At 33.8% G+C, this 19,728-nt stretch overlaps 2 protein-coding genes across 5 annotated transcripts in view; one reads left to right on the forward strand and one right to left on the reverse strand.

Moving 5' to 3' along the window:
• Window positions 1-19,728, forward strand: part of LOC143076204 (uncharacterized) — a 100,021-nt gene that overhangs the window by 23,603 nt on the left and 56,690 nt on the right. The gene's annotated exons all lie outside the window — the stretch shown is intronic.
• The window catches only part of LOC143076203 (uncharacterized), a 144,432-nt gene that overhangs the window by 4,326 nt on the left and 120,378 nt on the right, over window positions 1-19,728 (reverse strand). For 2 of the 3 annotated variants that reach the window (XM_076251898.1, XM_076251897.1), the window contains exons 4-5: window positions 19,076-19,293; window positions 944-1,175 (exon numbers count right to left, since the gene is read on the reverse strand). In XM_076251898.1, the coding sequence (XP_076108013.1) occupies window positions 944-1,175; window positions 19,076-19,293 (450 nt within the window). Of the gene's footprint in view, window positions 1-943; window positions 1,176-17,516; window positions 17,934-19,075; window positions 19,294-19,728 lie in introns of those variants that run through there. The other variant, XM_076251901.1, reaches the window with a different exon arrangement.

The raw sequence follows: 19,728 nt of genomic DNA on the forward strand, positions 1-19,728 counted from the left end.
CCTAAATCCTAAATGGTGTCAGCCATAACCCCCAAAAGTTAATCCTAATCATCCCTTTGTAGTATGGAAACTTGTGGTTTAATTTCAGAGAGATTCATACACTTAAACACAAGTTATTGTCTGGGAACTGCAAAATTATTTTTTGGCCCATAATTCCTAAAAATATCAGGAAACAATCTGTCTTCGGACGACGACGACAACGTGATACCAACATACGCCCACACAAATATTTTGCAGTCATATAATAAATGAAAAGACAATCAACAAAATCTACAAAATATATATAACACAAATCCCAACCAAAACCAGGGCTGATCCCAGGTACTCAAGATGGGCAAGTAGATTCTACTCTACATATTGCACTTACCATCGTAAACAAATATGTAATGTCAATTTGAAAGTTTTTACTTTTTTGTAAGAAATATAAAATTGATCTAATTTTTAATCTAGCAACAACATGAGTCTGAAGGACTCCAGGGCCCGCTTAACATGCTTAATCCATTTAATTAACAGTGAACCATAAAATATACGTCAAAACATGAATTTGACACAAACATATTTTTTAAAAGTCGCCTGACATTAAATCAAAGGTTGTACAAAGTTTCAAGTTGATGTGACTTCAACTCCAAAGTAAATAATCTTGACCATAAATATGTACTTCAGATGGAATTAGCTATAATTAAGACAAAAACTGCTTTTCTTCTCTAAATAAACATAACTATGGAATATTAACAAAAATCTTGTTTATTCAGAGTAAAGTATCTCACCTACTTAGTGCACGTAAGTTCATTCTGTTGGGTTAAAAGAATGTGTTGCTCCATCTTCAGTTTTATCGGTGTCTTTACTCAATCAATTATTCTGAACCCCCTCCCCCTTTCATGTCAACTTATAATCTTTTAATATATATATCAGATGAAAATATTTTTGCAATACAAGTACTTGCCTTTGATATTTTTAGGTATAGGGTCATTCAGTTGTAGTTCAAGCGACATCATTCTTTTTGTTACTGATACAAGCTGTTCTTCAACAGCTACAAGCTGATCTTCAGCAGCTACAAGTCTGTTTTGCATTTGTATATGACGTAGACTATTTGACTTTTGTGATTCAAAAATTTGCCATTCCTGCAATTCAATAATTTCCTCGTTAAACGATCCACCACTTAGTCGATGCAAAGCCTACAATTATAATGATTATTTTTATTTGGATGGAACACAATCACAGATATCTTAAAATTCAATTATTAAGGTTACAATCTTGGCTCAATTTGGAATCTTGAATAAGATATGATACCTATATCAATATTTAGCCTCAGACACACTGGTCTGTACATTCCTTTTAATAAACAAAAATGTTTATATTCATAAGTTGAGTTATATAATAATTTTTCTGGATTTCACACTAAAAGTTTTAGAATAATATTTCATATAAAGGCAACAGTATATAGTATACCGCTGTTCAAAACTCATAAATCGATGGACAAAATCGGGGTAACAAACTAAAACTGAGGGAACGCATTAAATATAAGAGGAGAACAACGACACGAAATTAAAATGTAACACACACAGAAACAGACTAAGCATAAGACAAAATCCGATGAGAATAACAAATACAACATCAAAACCAAATACATGAATTTGGGATAGAAAAGTACCTTGACACGTCTTATAGTAATGTGAATTCACACTCAAATATAAAGAGAAAACAAACGACACAACTGAAACACAACATTAAAATGTAACACACACAGAAACGATCTATAATATAACAATGGCCATATTCCTGACTTGGTACAGGACATTTTAAAAGAAAAAAATGGTGGGTTGAACCTGGTTTTGTGGCATGCAAAACCTCGCACTTTAATGGCAATGTTAAATACAACATTACAGGACTACAATGCAAATAAATAGAAGAACATATTAGACAAAGAAACACACGAATAATAGCTAACAAAAGGCATCATGTTTAAATTCAATACGCCAGAAACGCGCCTCGTCCACACAACTCACCAGTGACGCCCAGATATAAAAGTGGAACTTTTACAAAAAACAAGAACTTAACATTGTTCACTGATCCATAAAATGAGGTCGAGGTCAAATTAAACTGTCTGACGGGGATGAGAGCCTCGCAAGGTATACACATACCAAGTATATATATAGATATCCTATTACTTATAGTAAGAGAGAAATTAACATTACAAAAAATCTAACATTGTTTTCAAAAAAGTCACTGAACAATAAAATGGGACCAAGGACAATAAACATGTCACAGACGAAAACTTCGTAACATAAGATATATATATAAAGTATTAAGCATCCAAATCTTCCACCTTTAAAATATAAAGCTTTTAAGAAGTAAGTTAACGCCGCAGCCGGATCTCTATCCCTATGTTGTGCTTTCTGGGACAATAGTAAATCTGATATTGATGAAAATCGACAGGGTGCCTACATCAATAGATACTAACAATTCATAAGTTTCATAAAAACAGCTTAAAGCATTTTTGAGCTTTTGTCCGAAAACTGGAAAATTCTCCTTTTTTATGAATTAAACCCCATAACTCGAACACGTAATATCTAAAATTTATATATAAAAAAACCCGAAAGGATGCTCACGTCAATAGATATAAACAAACGTTTCATGCAAACTGGTTTAAATGTTTTTGACTTGATAACCGACGTTTTGATGACGGACGGACGGACAACGTCCTGTCCGGTCCTGTCCGGTAAACGTGCGTACACAAACCGAAACTGAGGAAAAATAGAGTTTCATTCATCATGTATTAAAGTGGTTATATATTTGGCACATTCTTATCTACAGAACTTGTTGTATACTAAACATATGTAAACACGGACCAAAACAAGAATGTATCCAACGTATACGAATTGTCCCAATCGCACTATCATTTTCTATGTTCAGTGGACAGTGGAATTGGGGTCAAAACTCTAATTTAGCAATAAAATTAGAAAAATCATATCATAAGGAACAAGGGACTTCAACTTCATAAAAAAAACTACCGAATAACAAGTAAACCTGAAGCGGGACAGACGACGGACGAACGAACAGACCAGAAAACTTATCCCCATAAACGGGCCACGAAAATATCGAATTCCAAGGTAAATTCAAAAAGAGGAAGACCATATGAACTGCAAAAATGAAATTCTGTCAACCAACAGGAACTAGTGAAAAACAAGAGTGCACACGCTGAATTGTCTCATACAAGAAAATCAGCCTAAGGTCACATAAACCAAACAAGAAATAAATGTACACCTTACAATCATTCAATACACTAAAAATGTCTGACCTTTTGTCGGTAGTTTAAAAAAAAAATAGACATAACCAAGAAAACTGAACTAGAGGCTCTAAAGAGCCTGTGTCGCTCACCTTGGTCTATGTGAATATTAAACAATGGACACAGATGGATTCATGACAAAATTGTGTTTTGGTGATGGTGATGTGTTTGTAGATCTTACTTAACTAAACATTCTTGCTGCTTACAATTACCTCTATCTATAACCAAGGCTTCCAAAATTTCCTGACGACAGCCGGACATTTTATAAAGAAATATTTTTGACGGTCAATGATCAGCTGGATACTTAAATGTAACTGAGGGGATGCATAAGATATATGTGTCTAAGTAATTAGAAGTGTTATATGCAATAACATTATTTATAACTGTTTTGTTGTCTTCATTCTAAAAATAAATAAAATATTATCCTCGGTATTGTGTCATTTTTCTGTGTATCGGGAGCCATCATTGAATCAGTCAGCTTCAGTACCTGACTTTCTCATGTTTTCGTTTTTGTTTGTGTTTAAATAATATATCTTCTCTCTGTGAGTACTCTACACTTGTTAACTTGTTAATTAAGGCCATATTATTTTAAACTGTTGATGACAACTGGCTTTAATTGTAGTACAGCTTGATACACGTGATAGTTTTCCTTTTGTGTATTGATTACCTGACCACGTGACCTTTACAACTGATGCGGTATTTATAGATAACATTGAGGAGGCCCAATGAAGGATATTGTTTTAAACCTTGTACTGAACAGTGATAACATTTTTCGTTGTACAATTTTCAAACCCGATTTAGAAAATAAGGAATAAATAAAAACATACTCAGTTGGTAGATAACATGGATAATTTAATGAATAACAACATGATATGTTATGTAAGCATATAACAACAATAATAGCACAATGTTGACAAACACAATTTGAGCAATCAGCCAGATCAGTTGACTCGTCGATCATACTTCCCACGGCGGGACTTACAAACTTCACCTCTTGCTCTATACTATCGGAAATTGTCTGAATAAATTCGGAACAGGCATTGTTCTCTTGGTATAATTTAGAAGTGATCACGGCACCATTAAACTTATTTAAATCATTTAATGACTGAAATGTGTGTGGTAAGTTTTCTTTAGCAATAAAGTAAGCATTACGGAACAAGGTGCACATAGCGTTGTCGGTCTTTTCATGAACTTTCTCAAGTTCTACAACGGCTGACTTTCGAAAATTTGTCGAACCAAGCTTTACAAAGTTATTTTTCAGTTTATGTTTTTGACAAATGTCACAAAACATGGCATTTAGCATACTGTCAAATCTTAACCATGAAAACAGTTGTAACCATTTTTAACAGTACTTTCTGTGGAAAATGTTATTGAAAATTTTCAAATTTTAAGAAAATTGTTAAAAATTGACTATGAAGGACAATAACTCCTTAGGGGGTCAATTGACTATTTTGGTCATACTGACTTATTTTTAGTTCTTACTTTGCTGTACATTATTGCTGTTTACAGTTTATCTCTATCTATAATAATATTCAAGATAATAACAAAAAAAACCAGCAAAATTTCCTCAAAATTACCTATTCAGGAGCAGCAACCTAACAACCGATTATCCAATTCATCTGAAAATTCCACGGCAGATAGATCGTGACCTGATCAACAATTTTACTTCCTGTCAGATTTGCTCTTAATGCTTTGGTTTTTGAGTTGTAAACTGCATGTTACCCCCATGTTCTATTTATATAACCATGGCGGCCATCTTGGTTTGTTGGCCGAGTTACCGGACATATTTTTTTAACTAGATACCCTAATGATGATTATGGCTGAGTTTGGTTAAATTTGGCCCAGTAGTTTCAGAGGAGAAGATTTTTCTGAAAGATAACTAAGATTTACGAAAAATGGTTAAAAATTGACTATAAAGGGCAATAACTCCTAAAGTGGTCAACTGACCATTTTGGTCATGTTGACTTATTTGTAGATCTTACTTTGCTGAACATTATTTCAGTTTACAGTTTATCTCTATCTATAATAATATTCAAGATAATAACCAAAAACAGCAAAATTTCCTCAAAATTACCAATTCAGGGGCAGCAACCCAACAACGGAATGTCCGATTCATCTGAAAATTTCAGGGCAGATAGATCTTGACCTGACGAACAATATTACCCCCATGTCAGATTTGCTTTTAATGCCTTGGTTTTTGAGTTATAGGCCAAAAACTGCATTTTACCCCCATGTTAATTTTTTAACCATGGCGACCATCTTGGTTTGTTGGCCAAGTTACCGGACACTTTTTTTTTAACTAGATACCCCAATGATGATTATGGCTGAGTTTGGTTAAATTTAGCCCAGTAGTTTCAGAAGACAAGATTTTTCTTAAAGATTACTAAGATTTACGAAAAATGGTTAAAAATTGACTATAAAGCAATAACTCCTAAAGTGGTCAACTGACCATTTTGGTCATGTTGACTTTTTTTGAAGATCTTACTTTGCTGAACATTATTGCTGTTTACAGTTTATCTCTATCTATAATAATATTCAAGATAATAATCAAACAGCAAAATTACCTTTAAATTACCAATTCAGGGGCAGCAACCCAACAACGGAATGTCCGATTCATCTGAAAATATCAAGGCAGATAGATCTTGACCTGATGAACAATTTTACCCCATGTCAGATTTGCTCTAAATGCTTTGGTTTTTGAGTTATAAGCCAAAAACTGCATTTTACCCCTATGTTTTATTTTTAGCCATGGCGGCCATCTTGGTTGGTTGGCCGGGTCACCGGACACATTTTTTAAACTAGATACCCCAATGATGATTGTGGCCAAGTTTGGTTAAATTTGTTTCAGAGGAGAAGATTTTTGTAAAAGTTAACGCAGGACGACGACGACGACGACGGACTACGGACGCCAAGTGATGAGAAAAGCTCACTTGGCCTTTCGGCCAGGTGAGCTAAAAACTGTTTTTTTTTGTAATTTCGATAATACAAACATGTAACTTTTGCAAATATTTAAGGTCAATGAACCATGACTAAAGGTCCATGGAAATGAGATGTGCCAATGCTAATACAACTGCATACCAAATACATATTGTATTGAATTATCATAAGTAGTTCCCTTTAAACAATCTAAACACAAACTAATACATGTGAAACAAGCAAAATTTCAGTCAAAAAACAATAACTGAGCTGGCGGGGTCAAATAATCTCCATGGTAATGAGATTTGCCAATGCTAATACAACTGCATACCAAATATCATTGACCTATCACTAGTGGTTCCCCATGCCATAAACCTCCCTAATGACATACTAATACATGAAAACTAAGCAAAAGTTTCAGAGTCAATAGACCATGACTGAGGGGACGGGACCAAATAATTACCATAGAAATGCTTATACAACTGCACACAAATTATCATTAACAAACCACTAGTGGTTCTCCATAAACTGACCTAATCATTAACTCATACATGATAACTAAGCAAAAATTTCAAATTCAATATACCATGACTGAGGGGGCGAGGCCAAATAATCTCCATGGTAATGCGATGTGCCAAAACTAATACACCTGCATACCAAATATCTCTGACTTACCACTAGTGGTTCACCATCAACTAAACCTAATCACAAACTAATACATTGTTGACACCGTCGTCGTCATCGACGTCAGATACAGCATACCTATGTCTCGATATTTTACTCCGTCAAGCGGACAAAAACTAAAAATTGACCAATGAACCATGGAAAGGAGGGCAAAGTCGGATAAACTATGCCAGACAGATATTATCACCTAACAATCAATCTATGCATTAAATGTAGTTGACATATTGCTTATAGTTCCTAAGAAACCACCTTAACCATGAAAACTTAACATTGACCAATTAACCATGAAAATGTCAGATGATACCTATATATATCACATAACAATTATTCCATAAAATAAATATATACCTATTGCATATAGTTTTAAGACAAGAGTGCACACACTGAAATGTCTCGCCTTCTTTACTAATCATTGATATTATGTTGATAGTCCAAAGTATAAAGCTTTATTACAACTGTCACATAAACTTAACATTAACCAAGATAGCTAAACAAAGACCAATGAACCATAAAAATGAGGTCAAGGTCAGATGAACCATGCCATGCAGATATGTACAGCTAACAAAACTTCCATACAACAAATATAGTTGGACTACTACTTATAGTTTAAGAAAAATAGACCAATACACAAAAACTTAACACTGTGCAATGAACCGTGCAATTGAGGTCATGGTCAAATAAAACCTGCGGGACTGACATATAGATCATAATATATTTCCATACACCAAATATAGTTGACCTTTGGCATATAATATTAGATAAAAAGACCAAAACACAAAAACTTAACTATAACCACTGAACCATGAAAATGAGGTCAAGGTCAGATGACACCTGCCAGTTGAACATGTACACCAGTCCTTCCATACACCAAATAAACTAGCCCTATTGCTTATAGTATCTGAGATATGGACTTGACCACCAAACCTTAACCTTGTTCACTGATCCATGAAATGAGGTCGAGGTCAAGTGAAAACTGTCTGACGGGCATGAGGACCTTGCAAGGTACGCACATACCAAATATATTTTCCTATTACTTATAATAAGAGAGAATTCAACATTACAAAAATTCTGAATTTGTTTTCAAGTGGTCACTGAACCATGAAAATGAGGTCAAGGACATTGGACATGTGACTGACGGAAACTTCGTAATATGACGCATCTATATACAAAGTATGAAGCATCCAGGTCTTTCACCTTCTCCGCCGGATCACTATCCCTATGTCGAGCTTTCTGCAACAAAAGTTGCAGGCTCGACAAAAAATGAGGTCATGGTAAAATAAAACCAGCGAGAATAACATGTAATCATAAAATATTTGCATACTGTTACATCAAATATATTAATAGTAAAAAAAGACCATAACTCAAAATTCAAACTTTGACCACTGAACCATAAAAATGAAGTCAAGGTCAGATGACGACTGTCAGTTAGATATGTACAACTTACACTAATTCCATACATAAATATAGAAGACCCATTACTTATAGTATCTAATATAGATTGATCACTAAAACTTAACCATGTTCACTGATCCATATATTGAGGTCGATGTCAAATGAAAATTGTCTGGTGGGCATGAGGACCTGTACTATAGTTTTCCTATTGCGCACAGCAAGAAATAAATTAACATAATGCTGATTACAAAAAAATCTAAACTTTTTTTCAAGTGTTCACTGAACAATGAAAATCAGGTCAAGGACGATGGCCATATGAGAGACGGAAACCTCGTAACATAAGGTATCTATATACAAAGTATGAAGCCTCCAGGTATTCCACCTTCAAAAATATAAAGCGTTTTAGAAGTGAACTAACGTCGGATCACTATCCATATGTCAAGCTCTCACCGACAAAAGTCTCGACAAAAACTAGCCCTTGTTTGTACTAGACCAAACACAATTTGTGTCAGGTGTGACGATGACCTAGGGTTTTCTTAGCCCCGACCGAAGAAAAACTTAGATGTAAAATCCTGTAAGGTTACTCGCAAGGGGGAAATCAATTTACATAAAAAAATGTTTGAAACAGGTCTACAGCAAACACTTATTTGCATGGCTAGTTCGCTGTTGACTTGATGCCATTTTTGGCAGGAGAGTGTTTTTCTTCAGAAAGGTTAATGATAACAGACAAACGTTCCTTAAAAGGGAGTTCCTCAACAACCATTTTCCCAGATTGTTGTTGACAGATGTGTCTCAGTTGGGATGCGGAGCTCAGTAAAATCAGCTTCTCGGGTCAGTGCCCAACGCAGTTCAAACTTCTTAACATACAATTTAATAGACTATTTTAAGATACCTATGATGGTTTCTTTTTTCACATAGCTTTTGCATAATTCTAAAGAAAATGTTTTTTTTACTTACTTAAGAACTGATCACTTTATCTTATAAATAACAATTGAGACATGAATTTAAGATTTTTAAAATTTTGACTGTGAAGCAAAGTTTCAGCAATCCAAGTAATTCCATTTGAATTACAAATCTCAAGAGCGGTTTGCCCATTGCTATCTTTGATATTGACATCACAATCGTTTTCGCAATCTCTTCAGATTCATATCCGTTCTTTTCACATGCAATAAGGAATGGTGACCTGTGCGAGTTATCACACTTATGTATGTCACAACCACTCTCTAATAACAGTTTTACGGTATCTGTCATACTTCTTATTTATCGATATGATGTATGTGTCTCGCATGCTAAATGCAAAGGCATCTGACCAAAGGAATCTTGTTGATTTGCATCACATTTATGTTGCAGTAGGAGGACAACAACCTCTTTATGATAATGTTCCTGGTGACGATATCTTGAACAACAACTTATCCAAAGTAGATTCTATTATTCTACCTTCTGCATGCATGCATAATGCAAAGCATTGCGGCCATTGATGTCACAAGCATTGATATCACAACCGTTTTCAATCAGAAATTCAACTATATCGTTGTATCCTTCAATGGCTGCCAAATGTAAAGGTGTTAGTTTTAAGTTATCAGGTTGATCGATGTTTGAGTGATTTTTTAATAATAGTTGTGTCGTTTCTAGATGCCCTAACTAGCATGAAATGTGCAAAGCAATGCTTCCTTCTTTATTTGCAATATTAACTTCACATTTAGTCTCTATTAATAAATTGATAACATCTATGTTAGCATTAAGACATGCATAAAACAGTGGAGGGTTGTTCCAATCATCAGCCTTGTTGACATTGATTCCATTTTCCAGCAAAATCTCAACTATGTCAGCATGGTCACACAAACTCGGTTTTTGTAAAGAATTGCAGCCTACAGTATTGATTTTATGAACATCACAGTCATGTTTAATCAATATATCTACAATCTTACAGTTTGATCCCTCACAGGCCATAAATAAAGGAGTTTCACCCTGATTGTCAGCATGGTCAACGTCACATCATCTATTTAGGAAAAATTCAACAATATCCTAATTTCCTCCACTACATGCAGCATGAAGAATACGCTTTCCCGAAGCACTTAAATCACCTATTTTACAACCAATGTCATGCAAAATTTCTACTATTTCCAGAGAACCGCGTTCACTAGCATATATATAATGAAAAGCATTTAGACCACAGGAATCAAGTACATGTATGTTACAGTTATGCTGTACAAACACATGTATAACACTTTTACTAAAAGAGGGACGAAAGATACCAAAGGGACAGTCAAACTCATAAATCTAAAACAAACTGACAACGCCATGGCTAAAAATGAAAAAGACAAACAGAAAAACAATAGTACACATGACACAACATAGAAAACTAAAGAATAAACAACACTACTTGAGCAAAAAAGGGTGGGATGATTTCTTTTTCAATATCAATTGGGTTATCTTCATTTACCAATGCCATTTTATTTATTTCAAGCAACTTCTGCAACAAAACAGCTACTATTGTTGGATAGCCACTTTTAGCTGCCATATGAAGTGCAGTATAGTCATAACAATCAGCAATACACACGTTTACATTATTGTGCAACAACATTTCCACAATGCCTTTTCGAAACGTTTCAATGCTGTCTAAAATTTTATCTTTGATTACATTTTTGCCATTTTCAACTTTAGGTTCATCATACTGAACGTCATCTTCCTCGCCTTCACTTGACCAAATATCATCTTCCTGGCTGTGACTTGACCAAGTATCATCCTCTTCATCTAAGACTGGAGTGTAGTCTGAAGAGCAAGCCTCATGCAGTGCTGTTCTGCCAAATATACTTATGACATGAACATCACGTTTATTTCTTATCAATACTTCCTCTATATCTTTACGACCTTTTTTACAAGCAGCATGCATGCAGAAAGTTTTCACTAAAGTAGTTACATATATTAATACCACAATTAAATGTCAGGAGAATGTTCACAACATCATGAAAACCATGCTTGCAAGCATTAAATAAAGGGGTCTCTTTGCAATAATTTTGTTGGTTGATGCAACAACCTCTTTCTAATAGTGCTAAAACAATTCCGGTGTTGCCGTTCATACACGCACCGTGAAGTGCTGTTTGACCTTGTCGATTTTTCGTATCAACTTCGCAATTACAGGTAAGCAAAAAATTCACGATGTCCGTATGGCCACTATGACATGCAGCAAACAAGGGGGAAAGAACACCATCAATATCATATCCATATTTGACAAGAGTTCGAACAATTTGTAAATGACAAAATATAATTTGATAGCTTGTTACTTATCAAGTACTGTCAATAAACTTTATTTCTCTAGCCATGCTAATTATATTGTCATTAACTTCATCATCATCATTTTTGGCAATTTTTGTCACAATCATTCAACTGCCAATAGCTAAGTTTTAATAACTTATTTCACTCTAAACACGAGATAAAAACTTCTTAAAAGCAATAAGGAAGCAATCTTTGGCTTGGTAATAGACATCCTGATTGTTGAACTTTGTGATATTCAATCGTCAAAAGTCCATTCCTTTTCTAGCGAATTCACTTCAGGATTGCAGATTGTTAGACGGTCAACAATTGACAATCTTGAGTGATTCTGCAACTCTCACAATAGAATCTGCCAAGTTTAATCCAGAGGAAAGTCAACATTAATCATCAAAATGGTGGTACCATTACACTTTCTTGATAGTCACTGATCCTTCCAAGAAAATTGTGGTCATTAAGACAGTGTATGTAGGTGTCTTACCACCAATTAAAAGTCCCGATCTGTTCAACCAAATTTTACAATTTTCACAGCTTTCTAAATATTTTACCTCAAGTTTAACTTCATAGAAACCAGGTATATCCTGAATCGTACATGTATCAGCTTTCTACATGCCAATTTTCAACGGATGTTTAAAATCATATAAAAAAGAAAAGGTCTTCCGAATAGAGGTACCACTAAAAATAACCCCTGGTTTTCTGGAAATCTTAAATTAGTATACTATGGAGTGCATTAATCCTCAATTTTGAATGCAAACTCATAAACAAGTAAATTTTAGCTCAAAATGGTATTAATATATTTCTCTTTCACCAAAAGTTTCATTTCTGCCAATGTGTTGGTTAGTTTAAGTAAACAATGACATCAAATGCACTATGTTTTTTCCGAGTAGGCCTACTTTCACATACGTTCTAAATATGAGGGAGTAATTGGTGGTATGACACCTGTAGTCCTTTTAATCAAATTTATCCAGTTGCTGGTTGTGTTAAGCAGATGGTTGCTTAATACAGTTTTTACGGAATCTATAGGGGCTCGAAAGTGGTTGTTAACAGCAGGTTGTCGTTCAATACAGGTGGCTTATAAGGCAGGTTTGAAATAAATGTTTCCAAGGAGCAAAAATTATGTTTTTCTTAAATAATTTTATCTGCACTAATTTTCTAAGATGTCAAAGTTATTGCTAATATATTCCTATGATATAAGTTTCATAAAAATCTGTAATTATCGATTGGCATTGGTTTCCAAATTATCAAAGACATATTGCTTGGATAAACCTTTGATATATAAAATTGAGAATGGAAATGGGGAATGTGTCAAAAAGACAACAACCCGACCAAATAAAAAACAACAGCAGAGGGTCACCAACAGGTCTTCAATGTAGCGAGAAATTCCCGCACCCGGAGGCGTCCTTCAGCTGGCCCCTAAACAAATATATACTAGTCCAGTGATAATGAACGCCATACTAATTTCCAAATTGTACACAAGAAACTAAAATTAAAATAATACAAGACTAACAAAGGCCAGAGGCTCCTGACTTGGGACAGGCGCAAAAATGCGGCGGGGTTAAACATGTTTGTGAGATCTCAACCCTCCCCCTATACCTCTAACCAATATAGTAAAGTAAACGCATAACAATACGCACATTAAAATTCAGTTCAAGAGAAATCCGAGTCTGATGTCAGAAGATGTAACCAAAGAAAATAAACAAAATGACAATAATACATAAATAACAACAGACTACTAGCAGTTAACTGACATGCCAGCTCCAGACTTCAATTAAACTGACTGAAAGATTATGATTTCATCATATGAACATCAGGCACAATCCTTCCCGTTAGGGGTTTAGTATCATACCATCATAACATATATGAGAAGAACATAACCCGTGTGATGCCAACAACTGTTTTTAGAATAAATGTGTTTAGTTCCGACGCAAAGACCTTATCAGTGACTCAATATTAACGCCAAAATATGCAATCTTTAATGACTTGACAACAGTATCGTAATTATATCCCTTCTTAATAAGTCTATTCAAAGGTTTTGTAAGTTATTTCCTAAAAATTTGCCTGGAATTGTACAAATGAGATTGCTAAAAATGCAATTTTCTAAATAAGAAATCTTTCCAAGGGCCCCATACTTTTTAAAAATAATTCATCAGCACTGATTTTCAAACTCATCAAACATGTCAAAGACATTGCAAATATAATCCTATAATCATGTAATATGAGTATCATAAAAATCTGGAAAGATAATTTACATGTGACATATAAATACAATGAAGCACTAACAAGACCAATGGACTGTCGAACTGATGAAAAGACAGTCTCGCATATTTCTATGTCCCCAGCAAAGCCTTCACTGATGACATAAAAATAAGTGATTTTTATCATGTGTATAGGGTTTGGAATAAAAGGCAAAAATCAATCTTAATGTGATTGTTTGCTTCTTCAACATATTCAAGGATATAAATAAGAACAATATAAGGTGAATCTGGAAAAAATCAAACCTGACCTTCATATATCTAAATTTGAAAATATTTTCGTCAAAGAGTGTTCCAGTTATTGCAGGGACAATAATCTTAGTATCACTTTTTTTTTCTACTAAAAAGTGTACAGCAATAAAAGCTAAAATCGTGAAATTCTAAATTGGCCTTCATTTTGTAACAGGCATACAGAAAACAAGATATATAAATGGTCTTCAATTTGTCACAGGCATACAGAAAACAAGATGTATAATTGGCCTTCAATTTGTCACAGGCATACAGATAACAAGATGTATAAATGGCCTTCAATTTGTCACAGGCATACAGATAACAAGATGTATAAATGGCCTTCAATTTGTCACAGGCATACAGAAAACAAGATGTCTAAATGGCCTTCAATTTGTCACAGGCATACAAATAACAAGATGTATAAACGGCCTTCAATTTTTCACAGACATACAGACAACAAGATGTATAAATGGCCTTCAATTTGTCTGAGACATACAGATAACAAGATGTATAAATGGCCTTCAATTTGTCTTAGGCATACAGATAACAAGATGTATAAATGGCCTTTGTTTTGTCATAGGCATACAGGAAACAATTCAGATGTATAAATTTGAAAAGTTTTCGTTAAAGTGTTTTCAAGTTTTTAAACAGATACTGTTTGGTAGCTGGTCACCCTCACTGGCCTCCAGCATGGAATAACTACACCAAATTAATAACCAATGTTTTAGTTCTGAAATCCTGTTGAAAATTCAGTAAAAATTTCCCTTAAATTAAAGAACCTTAGTGATCATGCTCACTATCCACAAATCCCAACATTGTCACTGGACATATAAAGTCTCATCAGAAGTTCAAAGACTCATAACTCTACAAAAGTCAACTGATAAAAATTTGTTTGTGGATATGCACATTAACCAATTAAATCCTCATAAACTACAAAGTTTCATAAAGTTCAAAGGGCATTTAACTCCTAAAACTAGATGTGTCAAAGCGACACGAATAGCCCTGACTCAAAAAATTAAAAATCTGCAATTTCTATAACACATGTGGACACAAGCATATCATAAATTAGCTCAAAATCTGGAGGTGTATAGAAAAAAAGTGTGTATAACTGTCATGACTGTGATTTTGAACAATTTTCAAAGTTGTAAACCCTTAATTTTGGCAAAAATTAGCAGAGCAGCATGAAACTTAGTCCCCGAGGGTATCACCACACCAGTAGCCAGTACTTCGGTACTGGCATGAAAATACGGATTTTTTGTGTTATTAAAATTTACTGTTACAAAATGATCGAAATTATTATAAATTAAGGAATGTATCTCTCTCATGCAAAGCTCTGATTCCTTTCACGGATTTGGCTATACTTTTTGGACCTTTTGGATTATAGCTCTTCATCTTTTTATAAGCTTTGAATTTCAAATATTTTGGCCACGAGCATCACTAAAGAGACATGTATTGTCGAAATGCGCATCTGGTGCAAGAAAATTGGTACCGTTAATTTTATTAAATTGATCTGTTACTCACAAACCAAAAATCAGCCCAATATCTGAAAGGATTTAGAAAAAAAAGTCTTTTTAACTGTGATTTTCAATAATTAATCAAAGTCCAAAGCACTTAATCTCGGTAAAAATTAGCCAAGCAGAACAAAACTTAAACTTGATCTGTAACTCATCTTGGTTAACTCACATACCAAAAATCAGCCCAATATCTGAAGGCGTTTAGAAAAAACCTCTGTATAACTGTGATTTTCAACAATTTATCAAAGTCCAAAGCCTGTAATTTCAATAAAAATTACCAAAGCCAAACAAAACTTAAACTTGATCTGTAACTCATCATTGTTAATTCACATACCAAAAATCAGCCCAAAATCTGAAGGCATTTAGAAAAAAACTCTGTTTAACTGTGATTTTCAACAATTTATCAAAGTCCAAAGCCTGTAATTTTGGCAAAAATTAACTGAGTGGAATGAAACTTTAACTTGATCTGTAACTCATCATGGTTAACTAACATACAAAAAATCAGCCCAATGTCTGAAGGCATATAGAAAAAAACTGTCGTATAACTGTGTTTTTCAACAATTTATCAAACATGTCAAAGTCCAAAGCCGGTTATTTCGGCAAAAAATACCGGAGCAACACGAAACTTACACTTGATCTGTAACTCATCATGGTTAACTCACATACAAAAATTAGCCCAATATCTGAAGGTGTTTAGAAAAAATCTCCGTATAATGGTTTGTTGCAGAATGACGGAATGGCATAATTACGGAATTTCTGAATTACGGAAATTACAGAATAATGGAATTTCAGAATCGTACAAGAGTAAAACTATATGGCACCGACAACCTTGTTGTGGGGCCATAAAAAAAGTACACATATGCCCCATCCACACTATCATTTTCCATGTTCAGTGGACCGTGAAAATGGGGGGAAATCTTTAATTTGGCATTATAATTAGAAATATCATTTCATAGGGAACATGTGTACTATTTAGTTTCAAGTTGATTGGACTTCAACTTCATTAAAAACCACCTCAACTAAAAACTTTAACCTGAAGCAGAACAGACGGACGAATGGACGGACAAATGGACGGACGAACAGACGAACAAACAGACGGACACAGAGACCAGCAAACGTAATGCCCATCAATGGGGCATAATAAATTCATAATTTCCTGTTGATATGCACATTTACATAGCATATCCTTCATTGTCCTTATAATCTACAAAGATTCATGAAATTCTGTTGTGCAGTTTCAGAGAAGTTGCGATTACAAACTGTTGCAAAAGTATATTTTTGACAAAATTCTTAGTGAAAATGGGCATAACTCCTAGAAAAATTTTTGAATGGTAATTACCTGTAGATATGCACATGTAAAAAGTAAGTCCTTATTATCTACAAACTGAATTTAAATTTAAATTTCGTTGAGTGGTTTCAGAGTATATACGTAGTTGCGATCAAAAACTGTTACAGCAGTATATTTTGGCCAAAATACTAAGTTACAGGGGAATAACTCTGAGTAGTTGCAATAAATCAAAGAGCTGAATAGCTCTGAGGGGAAAGACGGCCCTCGTCTCTTTTTTTTTTTTGGTGGGGGGGTATCTTTTGATAGTCTTCATTTTAAGAATAAAAAAAGAACAGCTAGAACATGTAGAAAGGTTGACAATATTGAAGTCAATTGTTGTTGTTTAATCTAATTTTGTTTCCTTAGTTTAGGATTCAATTTGGACCAAGAGATCTGCATCTTCTAAATCTAAACATTCGATTAAAGTTGCTAGATAATTATGTAAAATTCAACTGATTTCTGTCATTTAACAACAACTACAATGTTCTTCTGAAATCTTAATTGTGTACCACTGAACTCCAGGCTAGGCCATTTTCCATTTTTTGTGACAGTACTCTAAGATTTTAATTTTTTTCTTAAGGAAGTTAGGACTGAAAAATCCATTTATTTTTAAATTTCCATTGATAAATTTCCTAGTATACAACTCTCATCACAGGGATACAGGTACTAATAAAAAATAATATGATTGATGTAAACTGTGTGAAGCTTGTTTCCAGATCCTACATTTTGAAATATTTGTAAATTTCATGAATAAATAGGTTTAAACTATAAAATGCAACTTTTTTTTTATTTTATTTTTTACCCTTACAATGATTTATTTGTTGGTACATGTACACACAATTTAGTTTTAATGGAACACTACGGTACTAATCATATACTAAACATGCTAAATGTCACATTTTAAAGTTTTATTTTAGTGGATAATTACTCATCAATTGAGGTGCTCCTGATTTGGAGGAAGATTCACAAAACAGAATTTTACAAAAAAAAAAGAAAAAAATCATTTCTCTCCCCAATCTCATGTATCTCCACGAACTTTGTTTACTTTGAAAGTTGTTGACCTACAAATTAAAGTATTGCATGTTGATGTTTGAATCATCTGCAGCAAACATAATTATGTTAAATTTAACAAATAACAATTTATAATTAGTGCACGAACTCTGAGAATGATTTAAATAACCAGTGAAGGATATCCCTGCTTCTGCATAGTGTGGCATTCCAACAATGACATCATTATATTTTTAAAATATAATGTAGGTTGGATATATTTAGAATATCTCGTCATACTGATTTTTCCGGACTGTACAAGAAACGTAAATAGTGTAAAAGAGAGCTCAAAATACGATAATTTTGCTAGAAACAGAAGGCAAATGTGTAGAAAACTGTTTAAAATCAATCTATTCATGTGTGTGTTTCCTTCTCATCAATCTCAGTAAGATTTGTTGGGGGTTTTTCCACACTATAAAAACAAAATGAATGATGTGAGGGAATGTCACTCTGGTCAACCCCATAGGGGATTGACGGCTTGAAGCCGTCTTTCCCCAAAAACTGTTACTGCAGTATATTTGGCCAAAATTCTTAGTTAAAGGGGCATAACTCCTAGAAAAGAAATACTGAATCTTAATTTTCAGTCTATATATATCCATATGGTATGTCCTTATAATCTATAAAGTTTCTTGAAATTCTGTTGTGTTTCAGAGAGTTGCAATGACAAGAAATTTCTAAGTAAAAGAGGCATTACTCATAGAAAACAAACTAAATTTCCAGTCTATATGCACATCCACATAGTATGTCCTTATTAGATACAAAGTTTCATGGAACTCTGTTGAGTGGTTTCAGACAAGTTGCGATGAAAAAATGTTGCAGTAGTATATATTTTGCCTAAAAATTAAGTTAATCATGTTAATCGGGCATAACTCAAAAAAATTGAATCGTAATTTCCTGTTTATATGCAACTCTACATGCAATGTAGTATACATGTCCTTATTATCTACAAAGTTTCATGCAATTATGTTGTGTGGTTTCAGAGGAGTTGCGATGAAAAGAACAGGACAGACAGACAGATAGACAGACAATTCAAAACATTATACCCTGCCCAACTTTGTTTTCTGAGGTATAATTATGATTATGATGATAATGGTACACATATCTTGATATAACAAACACTTTCCAAATTCCAGTATAGTACCCTCTGAATATATACCTGTGCTATATCTTCCCAGTAAATATTGAAATCATCATCCTCAATCATAAAACTGTCCATGTGAGCAATTTTATTTCTGTAATACTGTATCCTGGATAGATCATCACCAACACTGACACGTGTAGGTAAAGGAAGTTTACTGCTGATCTGTATGTCAGTCAGATTTCTGATCAAATTTATCATAAGTGTAATGTCATACTTTTCGGATGATGGTTTACCTGTAAACATAGAAAAATTTCATTAATAAATTATTTTTGTAAAATTCGAAAACAAGTGTGCACATGCTGAAATGTCTCACCTGTTTTACTGACCATTGATTTTATGCTGAAAGTCTTAAAGATAAAGGTTTTACTACAAGCATCACATAAACTAATAACATTCTTTAAGATCAATGACAAGTAATAAGGTCATGGTCAGATAAAAACTGTCACACAGACATGTACACCCTATAATTATTCCATACACCAAATATTGTTGACCCATTGCTAAATATGACCAAAACAGTTAGAAAAACACCATTTTTTTTTTTAGAAAAACCTACCAAAAACACAAACACTTTATGTTTACCAATTGCAACATGTGCAATGAACCATGAAAATGAGGTCAAGGTCAGATAAAACCTGCCAGTCTGACATGTACCTCTAACAATCATT

Source organism: Mytilus galloprovincialis, chromosome 5 (assembly GCF_965363235.1).
Source record: "Mytilus galloprovincialis chromosome 5, xbMytGall1.hap1.1, whole genome shotgun sequence".
NCBI classification, from domain to species: Eukaryota; Metazoa; Mollusca; class Bivalvia; order Mytilida; family Mytilidae; genus Mytilus; species Mytilus galloprovincialis.